This window comes from Oryza glaberrima, chromosome 7, assembly GCF_000147395.1.
Source record: "Oryza glaberrima chromosome 7, OglaRS2, whole genome shotgun sequence".
Lineage (NCBI taxonomy): Eukaryota > Viridiplantae > Streptophyta > Magnoliopsida > Poales > Poaceae > Oryza > Oryza glaberrima.
In genome coordinates this window covers 21,990,088-22,007,468 of record NC_068332.1, presented here as the reverse complement: position 1 = coordinate 22,007,468, position 17,381 = coordinate 21,990,088, and the positions used below count along the sequence as shown (strand labels likewise).

The 17,381-nt window shown below is 41.8% G+C and overlaps 3 protein-coding genes across 5 annotated transcripts; all 3 read left to right on the top strand.

Annotated features, from left to right (window-relative positions):
* Positions 1–887: 887 nt before the first annotated feature.
* Positions 888–5,115, top strand: LOC127780924 (uncharacterized). 2 transcript variants are annotated; one of them, XM_052307915.1, is made up of 11 exons: positions 891–1,211; positions 1,306–1,403; positions 1,845–1,942; positions 2,047–2,096; positions 2,546–2,641; positions 2,837–2,926; positions 3,218–3,316; positions 3,703–3,798; positions 4,150–4,215; positions 4,430–4,599; positions 4,705–5,115. In XM_052307915.1, the coding sequence occupies exons 1-11, from the start codon at positions 978–980 to the stop codon at positions 4,712–4,714; spliced, it is 1,107 nt and encodes a 368-aa protein (XP_052163875.1). In that variant the 5' UTR covers positions 891–977; the 3' UTR covers positions 4,715–5,115. The 2 variants fall into 2 exon arrangements, with proteins under 2 accessions (XP_052163876.1, XP_052163875.1); XM_052307916.1 differs by lacking the exon at positions 1,845–1,942 and having other exon boundaries at positions 888–1,211; positions 2,003–2,096.
* A 1,673-nt stretch (positions 5,116–6,788) lies between these two features.
* On the top strand, positions 6,789–8,847 carry LOC127780094 (putative anthocyanidin reductase). Of its 2 annotated transcripts, none has more exons than XM_052307045.1 (5): positions 6,789–6,967; positions 7,155–7,324; positions 7,440–7,658; positions 7,950–8,299; positions 8,399–8,847. In XM_052307045.1, the coding sequence occupies exons 1-5, from the start codon at positions 6,862–6,864 to the stop codon at positions 8,529–8,531; spliced, it is 978 nt and encodes a 325-aa protein (XP_052163005.1). In that variant the 5' UTR covers positions 6,789–6,861; the 3' UTR covers positions 8,532–8,847. The 2 variants fall into 2 exon arrangements, with proteins under 2 accessions (XP_052163005.1, XP_052163004.1); XM_052307044.1 differs by having other exon boundaries at positions 7,935–8,299.
* Positions 8,848–13,166: 4,319 nt separating this feature from the next.
* LOC127779399 (putative anthocyanidin reductase) lies at positions 13,167–16,396 on the top strand. The gene is made up of 5 exons (XM_052306145.1): positions 13,167–13,394; positions 13,495–13,664; positions 14,059–14,271; positions 15,001–15,392; positions 15,681–16,396. The coding sequence occupies exons 1-5, from the start codon at positions 13,280–13,282 to the stop codon at positions 15,811–15,813; spliced, it is 1,023 nt and encodes a 340-aa protein (XP_052162105.1). The 5' UTR covers positions 13,167–13,279; the 3' UTR covers positions 15,814–16,396.
* The last annotated feature ends 985 nt before the right edge of the window (positions 16,397–17,381 follow it).

Below are 17,381 nucleotides of genomic sequence, written 5' to 3'. Positions count from 1 at the left end.
AAACCTAATTAATCCATAATTATCAAAAGTTTACTGTAGCATCACATTGTCAAATCATGACGTAATTAGGCTCAAAAGATTCGTCTCGCGAATTAGCCCAAGGTTATGGAATGGGTTTTATAATTAGTCTATGTTTAATACTCCAAATTAGTATCAAACATCCGATGTGACAGTGACTTGAATCCACATGTAACTATTTGCCACTTTTCGACGTGGCAATTAATTATTTACCTATGTATCCACATGTGGATCCACGTGTCATTGAGATGTAGCAAATAGTTAATTACCCCCGTGGAACAGTTGAATCTTCCACGCTCTCTCTTTCTCTTCTTAGTTTATCAATTTCCTCTACCTCTTTTTTTATTAAAAAGATACTCCAAAATTTCACTTTAAACCAATTTTTATTACTTATATCATTTCCATCACTTATCTCTTGTTCCGACACATCATTTAACCGATTATTTCATTTCAGAATGGGTAATCTTACGGATATTTTATTTTGGACCGAGTAATCTCATTCTGTACTTTTAAAGTGAAAAATGTCGGTTGGATTTGATAAGAGTGCTCGCATTTACCATTAATTATTCTTTCAGTGGTAGAATACGTACCGTCAATAAGAAGACGTTCGTGGTTATTTTATCAATCTTAATATATACCGGCTCAATTTTACATAGTTGGTCATAAGGATAGTGTGGACGTGCGTGCGTTCTTATCGTGTGTTTCTAAAAGAACATTCGTAATAAAAAAAAGTGGCCGAAAATAATTTTATTTATTTATTTATTTTCTTTTACTGTTGCTGCTCCTCCCATATCTCATCGCAATTTTCTAACGATAATAATTCAGATGGCCCCCCGCCCACGCGCCGCCGTGCGGTGCCGCAGCCGCAGCCACGCGGCCCTCGCTCGCCGTCCTCCCGCGCCCTATAAACGCCCGCCGCTTACGCACGCACCGCAGCAGCAACGAGCAACCGCACCCCAATGCCTCCGCTGCTCCTCGCCTCCTCCTCCTCCTCCTCGCCGGCGCTGGCGCCGCCGCGGCCGTCATGCAGGGGCCGCGTCAGGGTCGCCGCCGCCTCCGCCGGCGTGAACGGCCGCGCCGGGGGAGGAGGAGGAGGAGGAGGTTTCCCGGGGTTCCTCCCCGCGGCGGTGGAGCGGATCCGCGACGAGCCCGCCATCCGCCTCGCCAAGCGAATCGAGCGAGTCCCCGTCCAGGCGAGCTGCTGCCTGAATCCCTCCCCTCCCCCCCAAAACTTATCGAAAATGGTGTACCCGCTGATGAAACTGATGATGTTTCGTTGTTTTTCAGACTGGCTTCTCCCAGAGCCCGATACTTAGCAGCTGCGTGAGGCCGCTCAAGCAGCAGCAGGACAGGGACCCCGTCCTTCTGCTCCATGGCTTCGACAGGTGCGTGCATTGCAACTTCGTAAGCCTGAAACTTCTTGTGTATGTATGCGCCCAGTGACGGACGCAGGATTTTAAGACTGGGGTATTCACCTCAACAATTGCAAGCACCGTGTTCCTAGTGTTTAGTGGGATAGAGTTTGGGGATTTAAAGTTGTTGGCTACTGGGTTAGAAGTAGTGTGAGCCTGGAGTACAGAAAAAATGGATTGTTAATTAAAAAGTTCGAAGTAAATATATACATACGTGATATACCTATATACATCGATTTTGTTTCACAATTTTTTGGTATTCCCGGGAACCCCCGGCGTCCGCCACTTTATGTGCCGAATTCATTTCATGGTTCGACATGTGCCTAATTCTTAGGAAATCTAGTGTTGGCCACGGTATATGTGTACAAGAGTGTGGGATTAGCAGCCTGGACCTTTTAAAAGTATTAGATACAGTTCTTGTTTAGAGTGGAGGTACACCTACCCGTTGTTGGAGGAGGCTGGACTGGAGGCTTGGGCTGTGGACATTCTTGGATGGGGCTTCTCGGATCTAGGTATGATCCTTCTTTGCATGTCGTTGATTTTTGTTTCATGGATTTGCTTGACACACACAGGTGTAAGTTGCAACACCTGAATGTTTCTGGATATTGTCTCATAGAGAAACGGCCACCGGGTGATGTAGCCTCCAAACGGGAGCATCTTTACCAGGTACATTATGTGTAGAAAATATTACTGCTGGTGTGCTTGTCGTTAATTTTTCATGTCATGAATTCACTTCCCACTTCCTAGTTGCTAGGCTCTGTTATGGCAACCAGTGTCTCTTGACTCTCTGTTTAAGCACCACATCACAACATAAGTTGCTTGTGATGTGGATATTTTGTTCAGAACATGTTTGTAAGTACTGAAGTCTTAGCCATGTCCACAAACTCATGCTTCACCTCAAAACAAGGACTGGATTGTCCAGAGTAGTACGATGTTACTATGCTTCTTTGTGGTCCGTTTGGAACGTGGGTATTTTACATGATATGTTCAGCTGTTTAAAAGCCGGTTCTTTTGACATAGTAGTAAGGACAAAGCAAACTGTCAAGTCAGACTGATGATGCTATGTTAAGGTTACAGTGCTATGATACTTACATCTTAACAAACTTCCTTTGTAGTTCTGGAGATCCTACATTAGAAGGCCTATGGTGTTAGTTGGACCAAGTCTCGGTGCTGCTGTTGCTATTGATTTTACTGTCAACTATCCGGAAGCGGTACAAGCATTCCCAGACTTACTATTTTCTACCTATTTGTAGCAAAAAGGACTAATGACAGAAGTCCTAAGAGAGTTTTCTGTATAGCTTTATGTGAAGCAAAATATATCTACTTTTCAGCAATTAAACTTTAAGAAACACTACAACCTGAGAATTTTGTAATATGAGAAGATAAATTGATCTTGTTCATCACAGGTGTCAAAACTGATCTTCATTAGTGCAAGTGTATATGCTGAGGGCACAAGAGATATGACAAGAATGCCTAGATTCGTTCCATATGCTGGGGTGAGTATCGAGTTGTTTACTGAGCTGCATGCTATGCCTTATTTAATACAGAATGCTTCCGCATGTGGCATTTTTTTTATTGATGACTTTGCTGTGGCATCCTTATTTTTTGTTTCCTTATGCCAATATTACTTTATAGTTTCAAGTATGTTGTCTTTTCTTGATGATGGATATGGCTGTCCTCCAGAATCCTTTATGTTAGCATTATTGGTAAAAGAATGGAACAAATCAATATTGTTACATGTGTTTTTCTTGGTTCGATTACACTTGACTTCTTCTTTTTGCCCTCAGGTTTTTCTACTGAAGAGTCTCCCACTGCGGTATTTTGCTACTCTTTTGGCGTTTTATAAAATTCCAGGTGGTCCAGCTGGATTGTTTGACTGGGTGCAAGTAAGCGTCTATTGACTCTATAAAATTGTGCAAAGGCAACAATTACGTCCTGGTTGTGAGTCTGTTAATTTTCCTCAACTGGATTTATACTCGTATCTTCCAATAAATCTGCTTTCTCCATATTTTTCAAGAAACTGACATTGTCACTAAAATTGGTTACAGGCATTTGAAAATTTTGGCACTTCAAAATGGCAAAAAATAATTGTCCAATTTATCTTCACATATGCTGTAAAATTTCACTTTGTACCAAAAAGTCATATATTCCTGCCTGCACAATTTTGCTTCTGTCGATACTGCTTACAACTGTGCACAAACATTGCCATGAGTTATTCATACATTTTGCCAACAAGGAAGTTATTTCATTTTATTGTATTTTTCTTTTTCAGATTGGCCGTCTACACTGCCTACTTCCTTGGTGGGAAGATGCTCTTGTTGATTTTATGATGAATGGGGGTTATAATGTCCTAAACCAAATAAATCAGGTTCTTATCTATTAAATATCCAAATTACTTTGTTTTCACTGTTCAAGAGACCTCATATTTTTTTATTGATTTTGCTGTCTTCTTTCAATCCACAATGCTGTTACAGCTGCAACCTTTGCTGCAGAAAAAATGCTTGATAGTTGATGATAACTACTTTTCCTAGGACACATCTAAATACTCACAGCGTTTGTGTTCATAGAAGTTACTATCAGTGCATAATAATCTTTTAGATCACTGGCATAATGATAGGTAGGATAGCGTGACCTTTCTAGATCACATTCTGGCATGACGTAATGAAATTTGCTGGGTATCATTAGTGAAATTCTAATGATACTTCTGTTTCATGTACAGGTAAAGCATAAATGCCTGATTTTATGGGGAGAGGAGGATGGAATCATTAGCAACAAACAAGCATATGTAAGGTTTTTTTTTGAACACGAGGACATGCTATACATGACCTAGTTTTTCAATATATGAATATAAATGCCATGCTTTTTAATCTGTTACTGGCCATTCAAGGGAACCGGAAGAGCACTAAATTCCATGTCAACTTGCTGGCAGTATAAACTGGCATTTGTACATTCTCTTCCCGTTACTATATGTTCATTGTCTTTGTTTGTGTACGCTGCAGAGGTTGCACCAGGAACTCCCAGATGCAATTTTAAGGCAGGTACGGGAGTGTGGTCATATTCCTCATGTTGAAAAGCCAAGTGAAGTGTTAAAACATGTCCTTGATTTTCTCGGAACTGAGAGGAGGCCAGAAAAGGCAGAGCAGGGTTCTTCCTTACCATCGACAGTTGGGTATGTACCATCCTGCTGCATATATCACTGTGTGTGTCCTCATGAATGCTCATCATATCAATGCATTTGGCTTATTCATCCTGATGTCCCACCAATCTGCTACAGGACCTGCTGAAACAGAATTGGATCCTTAAGGCTAGGGTGTAGATGGTACATGTACACTGTTGGCTCAATGATGCACATGTGAGTCGGTCGATATGCTCGCGAAGTTGCAATGCTCTGTCCATGCTGTTCGACTCAGAAGATGCTTCACAGTAAAGTTGGAATTTGTTCTCAGCACATGTTCTGTCTTCTGCAAAAGGGGGGACAATAATCCTGTTGGAGGTGGTTCCGAGGCTGTGCCACGGAGATGGAAGAATTGGCATAGGAACATATTGAGCAGGACATCTCTGCTGATCAGCTGCTACTCACTTTTAGGTTGTTAGTCAGATAGTGTTGCAAAGATGTATCATTCCTTCCTCTGTTCTTTCTCGCTGAACATGTTGAATAAACTTAAAGTATGTTTAAGACTGTCTAGACTGGGAATATGAAAGCTATGTTTATCTTTGGGCGAAATTTGATACAAGACACTCAAGATTGGTGGTCTTGTTAGAGAATACTCCTAAAACTTGGGTTTGCTATGCGAGATGCTGAAAGTTTGTGATAATTTTCTAGCAGGCACTTGCATATTGCCCCATCGGTTGAAGAGACATAAACACATGAAAATATACACTTGCATACACTAAAATATTTTGCCCTCTGTTTTCTTGTCCCATTCTATGCTTCATACTACTATATGGAGCGTATGCACAAAGGGCCCAAGGTCCATCAGCCAACACCCACACCACACACGCTTGCTCCATCTCTCTCTCGCCCTACAGTCAAATCATTGTCTTCTTCCTTTGCATCATGCCCGCACGTTTAGGCTTGTACTCCTAACTTATGGGACCAGCCGAAGAAAATAAATAGGGGTTCCAGAAGCTAGCAAGACTGGCCTATCAGCCTCAGGATGGGCATATACGGAAAATACGCCAAATGGCATACTCCCCTCCATCCCAAAATGTTTGACGCTGTTGACTTTTTTAAAAATATTTGACCGTTCATCTTATTCAAAAAATTTAAGTAATTATTAATTCTTTTCGTATCATTTGATTTTTTGTTAAATATACTTTCATGTATACATATAGTTTTACATATTTCATAAAAGTTTTTGAATAAGACGAACGGTCAAACATGTTTAAAAAAGTCAACGATGTCAAACATGTAAGGAAGGAGGGAGTATTAGTGAAAAAAGTAATTTGTGATTAAAATTTTTACATTTATGTTTTTAAATGACAATGTTTGCTGCATGGGCCACCAGCAAACTCCCTGCTCGGCCTAAACACCAAAGAAAAGGATGTCTTAAGTTTTCATAAGTGTCCCGATGGTAAAATACCATTCAAATGGTAAAATATCATTTGAGTGGTAAAAGGAGAAACTACCTTTCGAGTGGAAAAGTACCATTCGAGTGAGAAAGCACCATTCGAATAAGTTTATATTGCTAAAGCAAATCGTCTCTTTTAAGTGCATTACTAACCAGTGACAGGTACAATATCAAGAGCCAAGCAGGTGGAAAAGAGTGGTCGAACACCTAAGATAGAAAAGACGACCCAAGTTGGAAAACACTACTCGAGCAATGAAGATGCCAAAAGAAGATTTCATGGGGACCACTCTCACTCACTCCGGCCAGCTGGCACCAAAAGACCATAATAACCTTTCAAATGTACCAGATTGCCTCTAGAGTTGTTGACATAGCAAGAACATAATTGTAAACTCACAAAGGCCCATAGGGGGCAAAGTTATAATATCACATGTACGGCTGTGGACTATAAAAACCAGCCAAAAGCCTATAGTAAGACAAGACATAATTCAATAGAGAAATATTCACCATAAAAGTTATGCATTTTATGTTCGGGCTCATTTTCCAGGATAGATGGGAAAAGGAACTTTCCCGTTTATCTCCAAACTTGTCCATGACCTAAGGTTACGACAATGTTGTAAAAGAAACTATGATAAAAAAAACTCAAGAAAACAACTTTAAAATTAAGTTAAAAAAATTTAAATTTTGGCATTGGCATATGCTGATTGGGCCAAAAGATGAGAGCCTATTTGAAAGAGTTTCCAGTAGCTAGAGTTTCATTCAGAAAACCACCAATCGTGTTTGGCCAAAAACAAGAAAGGGCCAGGCCACCTAAACTGCACTGCACTGAAGGACAGGAGGAGAAAGGAATAGAGGATCGGAGGATGAGCACGGTGTGCGTCACCGGAGGCGCCGGCCACATTGCGACATGGCTCATCAACAAGCTGCTGTGCAGAGGCTGCGTCGTGCATGCAACCCTGAGGAATCTTGGTAATAATCTTCTTCCCCATCCCCACAGCTCGCAACCTCGCTGAATTTCCAGTTTGCAGCATATGAAGCCATCCGCCATCAATTCGGTCATGATCTTGTTTTCAAGATAATATAAACTTTATTGAACTCAGCCAATTACATTAAGATGATACAATCGTACTGAGATCACGGTCTTATGGATGGACAGGGGATGAGAAGAAGACGAATCTGCTGATGAGGATGCCCGGTGCCGAGGAGCGGCTGGTGCTGTTCGAGGCGGACATGTACGACGCGTCCACCTTCGAGCCGGCCATCGCCGGCTGCGACTTCGTCTTCCTCATCGCCACCCCGATCCATCACGACCCTCGCAGCACCAAGGTACACACAACAACAAATGCATTTAGGCAGCTCATCATCGAGATTCGAGAGGCTTATATATAATCTGAAGCGTATACAGAGATTTGCAAATTTCAATTCCATTTCATATGTGCAGTACACGAGCACCACCGAAGCGGCCGTGGACGCGACGCGCATCATCCTGCAGCAATGCGAGCGATCAAAGACGGTGAAGCGCATCATCCACACGGCCTCCGTCACCGCCGCCTCGCCGCTCCGGGAGGACGGCGGCGGCGGTGGCTACAAGGACTTCATCAATGACTGCTGCTGGACTCCTCTCAACTTCTCCCACCGTTACAGCAATGCCCTGCTGGATGTAATCATCTAATCCAGGCATTTTTCATACGTTTTGGGTTTTGGTCTAAGAGAAACTTCTTCATCAAATTTACAGTAAAACATAGTGTAGCATCTACAACAACCAAATTACAAATTAGTTTCGTTAAATTCACCGTTAAATATACTTTTATATATGTTTTTAAAAAAATGCTGGTATGTTTTTCTATGAACTACTAGTAAAATCTAAAACGACTTTGGACACTGTGTGGCGACGAATTCTACTTTGATTCGTTTGTATGCGTATCTCTCATCCAAGACCCTCTCCGAGAAGGAGCTGCTGCGTTACAACGAGTCGGAGAGGCCGGCATTCGAGGTGGTGACCCTGGCGTGCGCGCTCGTCGGCGGCGATAGCATCCAGCCCTACCACACGCTGAGCATCCCGGTGATCGTGTCGCCGCTCACCGGCCGTGAGCTCTCCCATGGCGTCCTCAAGTTCATGCAGGCCTCGCTGGGCTCCGTGCCGCTGGTGCACGTCGACGACGTCTGCGAGGCGCACATCTTCTGCATGGAGCAGCCGTCCATCGCCGGCCGCTTCCTCTGCGCCGCCGGGTACCCCAATATGCAGGACTACGTCGATCGCTTTGCTGCTAAGTACCCGGAGATCGAGATGAAGCTCAAAGAGTATGTATTTAGAATCTCGATTGATGATTATTAAATTGATCTCCTTGATCCTTTTTAAGTAATATAACATGTATTGTGTTTGCTCGTGTGATTACGTAGGGTGGTAGGGGAAGGCGTGAGGGTGAAAGTGGATACAAACAAACTTGTGGATTTGGGGTTCAAGTACAAATATGAAGTGGATGAGACACTGGATCATAGCGTGGAATACACTAAGAGGATGGGATTACTTTAAAGAAATTCTACATAACGGCATATACCTTTATAATGAATAGCCAATGTCATCGTGGTACCTAAGTACCAAATCTGGTACTTATATGGCATCATGTCTGGTAGGAGGCATCAGATCCGATATCTATCTAGTATCTACGATATTGTGCTGATGTTTTGCTAATTTTAGTATACATTAGCTATTTCGTTGGAACGATATACCGTTGTGCAGTCTTCCGCTTGCTTTAATGTATAGCACCTTATCTTTTTTTTTTCAAATAGAAATTGTTTACATTGTTTATCTATGCCGTATAAGACGCATGCCAATGAATTTGTTGTTACCGAATGAAAAAACATGTGAGGACTAATGCCAAGTTGGCAACATACTCACTTATGCTTTGAGACCTACCAGCCACGTGTTGTTGGCCAGGACCAAATGTGTAGGGCTGTGTTCTATTTCAATAACGGTACTATTGGACATTTGGACTATTGATTGGAAGATGGATTTTAGTAGCTCTAGCAGACGTTCATCTGTTTATTGTATGCCAACTAGATAGTTACAAAAAATTTTCAAAAAAATTAACAAGATAGATTAATATGTAATATATCACCTCACAAACATGCAAGTTCAAATTCAACTTCTACAAGTTGTAACAAAAACAACAAATTTAATTATATATATATATAAATTTGAGTTATGTTTGTTATTTGTGTTACAATTTGTAGAAGTTAAATTTTAATTTGCATGTTTGTGGCTTGATATATTACATATTGATCTATCTTGTTTGTATTTTTTTCATTTTTTTTCATAAACGTTTAGATGACATGTAATAAATGGGTGGATGTCCACTCGAGATGTTAAAACAGTTTCCCTATTGATTGTGCTCTTGATTCATTGTTCAGCTGTTCAGTTGTCTATTCGAAACACCGATGGGCAATGAACTGGAGTATTATTATCGCTCAAGTGTGTCGTGCGTAACTAATGTGCTACTACGTCCTTGTCTGCTGAACAGTCCGATCCAATGATCTTGATCCATCTCTGGTAATATATATCATGACATCATCCCCGCCGCCTCGAGCTGAATTACCCGGAGTCCCATGCATCCATCCGTGGTCCGTGGATCGCATCTGCTCCACCAACGGGCTCCTGCTCCCCGGGGCTGGAATACGTGCCACAAAGAGGAGGGAAAAGGAAAGAGTCCGACTCGCTCAACTTGGTCGCAATTTGATTCATATTTCTTAACCATAACATCGGGTATAACGATTCCTCCAACTATTATAATCATGTAAAACAATTCCGTCGACTATTATGATGGTGGTTTTTTTTTCTGACATAGATTTTACGTCGCAGCTTGGTTATTAGAAAAAATGAAATAAAGTAGGGTAATCTTCTCTCTCTTCTTCCCTCTCTACCCCCTCTCTCTAACTCTCTCCCTTGTCTTCTTCTCAGAGCCAAGAGCCTAAGAGGCTTACATTGTCGGCAACTACACGCCGCCGACAGCCCCTACTACCAATGGCCACAACGACACAATGGTGGCGGCAGCAACGATGGCATCATCTTCATCCCATCTACCAACATTAACAAGAGACACTTCACCCTCGACTTCGTCCTGACACCAACTCGTGGCAGCTCGTTGACGATGTCTCTAGCGTGGCCTCTCCATCTTGTCCACGGTGCCTCCGACACCAAGTCACCAAGAAGACGACTGGGTGGATGCAGCATTGCTTCCTTGACGTCATGGTGTGTGCCGAAGAGGAGCCACTAGATGAGCACCTCCCTAGTTGAAGAGGAGGGGAGTGCTCAGGGTCAGCAGCGGCCACTCTCCTTCGTTGTTGCGTCGTCCGCAAGGAGAGGGGACAGTGGGGCCTCCTGGTCACTCAAGCTCCATTACACCGGGTTCGAGACCTCTCGTGGCGCAGATGGCATAATATAGGAGGAGGATCCGGTGGTGGTAGTAGTGGTCCTAGAGATTACACCTGGGGGGCGGGAGGGAAGGGAGGATCGTTAGTGCTGGAGTCAGCGTGGGGTGACACGATCTCGAGCCTGGTGGCCACCGTCGTCGGCCCGCTCCCTGTCCTAAGTCACCGTTAGAAAATAAGCAGCAACAGAATGACGCCCTTCCTTGCGTCCGATGGCCATGGCACCCCAATCCCCTCAAAGAGAGGGGAGGGAGGGACAAAAGAGGGGGAGGAACCGCTGGTGCCCTCCCAGCTCCCGACTCGCTACCGCCCTCCTAGAAGACAAAACTGCCGCTAGAAGCGTGATGGGGAGAAAGAGAAAGGGAGGAAATAAAAAGAGGAGAGAGATGAGGACTTACATATGGGTCATACAATTTTTTTATTTTTACTTTTTTTTAATTATAATGCCATGTAGGATAAATACCACGTTAACATGCGCCACGCAAGATAAAACTATCATGCAAACCACCTGGGAAGATAAATTGAACTGATATTGATAGTTGAGGGAGTCGTTATACCGGTTTTTACGGCTGAGGGATACGAATTAGATCTATATTATTAGGGACCCATATTAGACTTTTTCCTAGGATAAACTCCCCCGGCCCACAACTCCGCAGGTGAACGCCGTGCGTGCAAGCGGCAGTGGGCCGGGGCCTGGCCGCCCGGGTTGCTCGCGTCGAATGGCAGGGTTAAAGGCCTGTTTGGTTGCTGCCCTGAGGGCCCTTTCCACCTGCCTGGTCTGATCCACCTTAGGCGTGCAATTAGCCTCGTCCAAGCGACTAAAATAGGTGGCCTGAGCTCCAGGCAGCAGCATCGATCGGTTGATAATCACCGTCGTAATGCCTGACGAGAATACGCGATGATGCAAACCACCACCGCCTCCTTGCTGGATTCCACAATCGTCGTATTGTGTTTGGTCCGTGCGATGCAATCAGAAGAAACTTTTTTTTAGGGTTTCCAATCAGAAGGAATGATCTATAGATTAATGCTGTCTAATGGGAAGTGTTATAAACACTTTTTTACTCAAAGCACACTGTTTTGCACCTACTAATTTTCCTCAGGCACGTTTAGTTTCAGGACTTCAACCAAACAGAACCAACTCAAGGATGCCCCATCAGGCAACAAGCACCAAAATTTCAGGGAACTCTCAGGCGCCACTTTTCCTCAGGCAAGTAGCTCACGGTAGCAACCAAACAGTCTCTGCCGCGACAACACCCGCGCCCCCGCCACGCTAGCTGCTACTCCCTCCGTCCCACAATATAAGAGATTTTGAGTTTTCGCTTGAAACGTTTGACCACTCGTCTTATTCAAATTCTTTTTGTAAATATAAAAAACGAAAAGTTATGCTTAAAATACTATAGATAATAAAATAAATCATAATAAAATAAATAATAATTTTAAAAAAATTTAAATAAGACAAGTGGTCAAACGTTGTAATCACAAACTCAAAATCCCGAGTACGTACTACGACTACGACCCCAGCGCCTGACTCCGATGCCGGTAGCCTAGAACAGATCCAGCCATACGTACATGCAGCAGAATTTGTTTCGAATTTATTCATATTTTTTTAAAAAAAAGAAACAGCTGAGTTTGCTGTAATATAGAGTAATGATCTCTTTTTTGGGTGAAGATTATTTTAATCTTATTATTGTTATACAGTTTAATTAAGGTGAAATTCACTGTGAGGATTCGTTTGGATATATATTTTTCTAGAAAATCATGAGCTACAATCGGTAGTTCGATCATTTCAAGTTAACATGCGAGTTTTTTTTAAGAAATTTCTTATACAACTTCTTTTGTATTTCCAAAACCAAAATAAACTTAAAACCCAACTCAAATACGAATTTGTATTTTCAAAAGCGAACGAACTTAAAAACCAACTCATACGCGGATAACATATTAAAGTACCGGAAAAAAACATTTTTAATTTTTATAATAGTATAAAGATAGAGATAGAGATAGCGATAGAGATACAGATAAGAATAAAAAAGCTTAGTTTGGAGTGTGGTGATTTTCTCAATGGACACAAGTTGACCGGAGGCGGTGGGCTGCTAGTTTGGCAGTATTATGCATAAATACAAGAAGCATGTCTTGAGAAACAGGGCGTTGCTTGTTGGCGCGCCAGCTGCTCCGGCCCAGAAAAGCGCACCAGCCCATTTTTTTTCGCGATTTGTTTTTTCTTTATATTTTGTGATTTTTTTGTTTTTTTTCTTTTTTCTGATTATTCCTTTTAATCTTTAGCGCACTTATTTTTTCAAAATGTTTTGAGTTGAAAATTTTTAAATCTTAATTTGAAAAATTTTTAAATCTGATTTGAAAGTATTCAAATTTCGAGTTGAAAGTTTTCGAATTTGAGTTGAATGTTTTCAAATCTCGAGTCGAAAGTTTTTAATCGGAATCGAAAGTTTCAATCGGTTAGTAGAAAAAATCTTTCGGAAAAAAGAAAATCATATCTTAATTACTATCATTATTTACTAATAACTTAGTTAGTTAGGCTAAACTATCCGAAAACGGTCGCCACCAACGCGTGCGCGTTAGCTTTTCCGTGAGAAACACACATTGCTAACGCCTGCGAGGGCCGTTTCCACGCCACATGCATTTTGTTTCTTCCACGTTCAAGATACGGACTCCTAGGACGAACAAAACGTATTTTTTTTTCTTATTAAAACCATTGACATCTGTATCAAGCCCGGTCTTAGTTTTTTCTCTATTTAAACCGGGCCGAGAGAGTCACAGACACCACCATATTTGACTGGACTGGAGGAAGAAGAGATCGAACAACAACAATCGATCGAGGAGAGGTCGTGTGACACGATGAGCAGCAGCAGGCCGGTGTGCGTCACCGGTGGCAGCGGCTACATCGCGACGTGCCTCATCAAGAAGCTGCTGCAGCGAGGCTGCGGCGTGCATGCGACCTTGAGAAATCTCGGTACATCTTACCCATCTCTTCCTCACTTTCTTTCCAAATTCTTGTTGATTCATTCATGGATGCATGCATGGTTGGTGATCATGCATATATCTGACGACAGGAGATGAGAAGAAGACGGCGCTGCTGAGGAGGATGCCCGGCGCGGCGGAGCGGCTGGTGCTGTTCGAGGCGGACATGTACGACGCCGCCACCTTCGAGCCCGCCATCGCCGGCTGCGAGTTCGTCTTCCTCCTCGCCACCCCGCTAATTCATGATCCGCTTAGCACCAAGGTAACCCACGCACGCAGTGCACACTGTCTGGAACTGAAAAAGAGAAAAAAAAAAGAAAAGGAAAGGAAAGTTATGTTTATCATGCAGCACTCTGGTAGATACAGATGCAGAGGCAGGGTGTAATTTTATTTCATAATAATGGATCCTTCCTTTTTTTAAAAAAAAATTAAATGCAGAAGCCTGGAATTAATAAACTCCAACGATGGCCTGAGTTTAAGATGGATATATCATGGATTATTTGAGTGTTCTGTTTTTTTTAGAATTCACTACTACTAGTTCTAGGCATGCAGTCAGTAGCAGCACTAGGTGCATTGTGCAACAACAATTAGCAGGATGAGAGGTTGCTGTGTTTGTAAGTTTGTTAATTGTTAATTATGTTTTTATATTATTGCAGTACAAGAACACCACCGAGGCGGCTGTGGACGCGATGCACATCATCCTGCAGCAATGCGAGCGGTCAAAGACGATGCGGCGCGTCATCCACACGGCCTCCGTCACCGCCGCGTCACCGCTCAGGGAGGACGGCGAGGGGTACAAGGACTTCATCAACGAGTCATGCTGGACTCCTCTTGATCTCTCCAATCGCTATAGCAACGTCATGATGGATGTAATCAGCTACCCATTCTCTGTCAAAAAATATATGTTCACATATCTATCTATCTATCTATCAAGGAGCGTATCCATCCTGCAACTAGTATATTACGAACATCATGCACAACAGCTATAACAAATTAAATGTTATCAATTTCTTTGAAAAGTTTGCACATACTTTTAATAGTACTACACATATATGTAAATTATTTTCAAATCCATTATATTTTAGTGATAAGAAATAAAAAGAATTCTAGTAATTTTAAAAGTATAAGTAATCCCTCCGTTTCATATTATAAGTTATTTTGACTTTTTTCTTTTGGTCAAACTTATTTAAGATTTGATTAAGTTTATAAAAAAATAGCTACATCTATCACACTAAATTAGTTTCAATAAGTATGACATTTAATATATTTTGAAAGAATAGTTCTTTTGTGTCGAAAATACTTGAAAATGTTTGAATGAAAAAAAAATCAAAACAACTTACGGTATGAAATACAGGGAGTATATTTGAATATTGTCTTATCTATCTATCTATCTATACTTAATTATAATTTGATACTGGGAGAGATTTTGCACGCTAAAAAAGATCTGGTTATTTCTTAGATAGATCATGTTATTATGAACATAGATCTTATCGACAATTGTACACTAGCTTGAGTTGTAAATTTTCAAACTGAATCTCTCATACATGCGGTTCAAATATGAGACATGATAGATCATCACATGAATTGTGCTTTTGTAGGCTTATGTTTCATCCAAGACACTCACAGAGAAGCTACTGCTGAGGTACAACGAGTCCGAGAGCAGGGCGTTCGAGGTGGTCACCCTGACATGCGCGCTCATCGGCGGCGACACCGACACCACGCAGCTCTACCACTCGCTAAGCATCCCGCTGATCGTGTCGCCGCTCACCGGCCAGGAGCTCTACCACGGCGGCCTCAAGTCCCTGCAAGCGCTGCTGGGTTCTGTGCCACTGGCGCACATAGACGACATATGCGAGGCACACATCTTCTGCATGGAGCAGCAACCATCCATCGCCGGCCGATTTCTCTGCGCCGTTGGGTACCCCAACATGCAGGACTATGTCGACCGTTTCGCTGTCAAGTACCCGGAGATCGCGATAAAGCTTAAAGGGTAAGTGCATTGTTGATTTGTTCTCTCGATCTTATGATTTCTTTATAGGATATATGAATTTGTCATGTATGTACCGTACTTTCTCCGTTTCACAATGTAAGTCATTCTACCTTTTTTCACATTTATATTGATTTTAATGAATATATATATATATATATATATATATATATATATATATATATGAATCTAGACTCATTAATATTAGTATGAATGTGGAAAAAGTTAGAATGACTTACATTGTAAAACGGAGGGGGTAGATCTTATATCTGTTTGTGTGGTCTGTGTTAGGGTGATTGGGAAGGATGTGAGGGTGAAAGCGGATACAAACAAGCTTGGGGATTTGGGGTTCAAGTACAAGTTTACGGTGGAGGAGACGTTGGACAGCAGCGTGGAATGTGCCAAGAGGCTGGGATTACTTTGAGCGTGCCAAGAAGGATAATTTCTTGTCCTAATGGCTGTATTTGTTCCGGCCCTTTTACTCCTGCCGTATCTAAGAAATGTATCCTAAAGCTATCAGAACATTATTCATCGATAATATTACCTCCGTTTCAGGTTATAAAACGTTTTGACATTGGTCAAAATCAAACTGCTTCAAGTTTAACTAAGTTTGTAGAAAAAACAATAGTATTTTCAACCCAAGACAAATTTATTGTGAAAATATATTCAATTATTGATTTACTAAAACTAATTTGGTACTAGTATTATAAATATTACTATATTTTTCTATAAACTTAGTCAAATTTGAATTAGTTTGACTTTAACCAAAGTCAAAACGTCTTGTAACCTGAAACGGAGGGAGTCGCATTTGCCATCTTGTCATTTGACAATGTCATTTGCTGGAGCCTGGAGGCACCTCCACTCCACCAACCGTCTGTCTATTTCTCCTTTTCTCAGGCCTCATCTTTTTCTTATGCTTATACTTGTCAGGTAAAATTTGAATTTTCAACCTTACATTTGGAGCTGATTTTAAGCTTTTTTCGTCAAAGTTTATTTCCCAGTCTTTTGCTTTTAGATCGCTATATATATATAAGTTTTATTCATAAATTACTTTTTGTTTGTAAAAACGATGGCTCCGTTCCGTGCACGCTTCTCCCACCATGCGCTCCGGCGCCGCAAAGCCGAATTGGCCAGAGTCCTGTCCATCTCTGGATTTTTTTTATAGTTTTTGTACTTTTTATTTTTTTATTTTGAAATAAATTCTTTTAAAAACTTATTTTTAACATGCAAACCTTCTGTCTATGCCAGACGCCTGGCGTGATAAAAAAACACTGACACACCATGTAACGCCTCGACATTCGTCAGCCATAAACTCAACTAACTCACACCGGGGTGTTATGCATTACCTGTGATATAGTACCAGTCCCAGAATACACTAGCTGGTACACACAGAATAAATGTGGAATCAAAGTAAATTGCTTTATTACATCACTGGGTAGTTGTTCTTACATAAGTTGCTATCATGGACAGGCCCATAGATGAGCAACACAACATTACAGAAAACCATAAAAGCAACGGCGCAGAAGCGAACAACGCTAAGCGACTAAGCAACTATGCACTAGGCGAAGAACCTGGGCATCTATCTTATTCCACAGGCGAGGCTTGGGGCTAGGCACGAAACATCTAGAAGTCTTCATACTCGGCTTGCTCGTGGAGATACTCCGAGGTGGTCGGGTCGACGTCTTTATCTTCGTACTCTATAGATTATTATAAGGGGCAAGGGTGAGTACGTAACGTACTCAGCAAACTAAGGGAAAGAATGACATATTTGGTTTAAACAATGAGGCTAAGGTTTTATTTGTGAAAGTTGCCTTTTTGGCAAAGTGATTTATTTCAAAAAAACTCCTAGTGAGTGAGTCAAGTTTTTAGTTGTCGGGAGGAGACTCACGGCTCGACCTATTCCACAAGTTGCTTTGCAACAACTTGTCACGATTAACGAACAACAATTAATTTGTTTCCTCTATTAGTTTCTTCTCACAACACACATAGTCC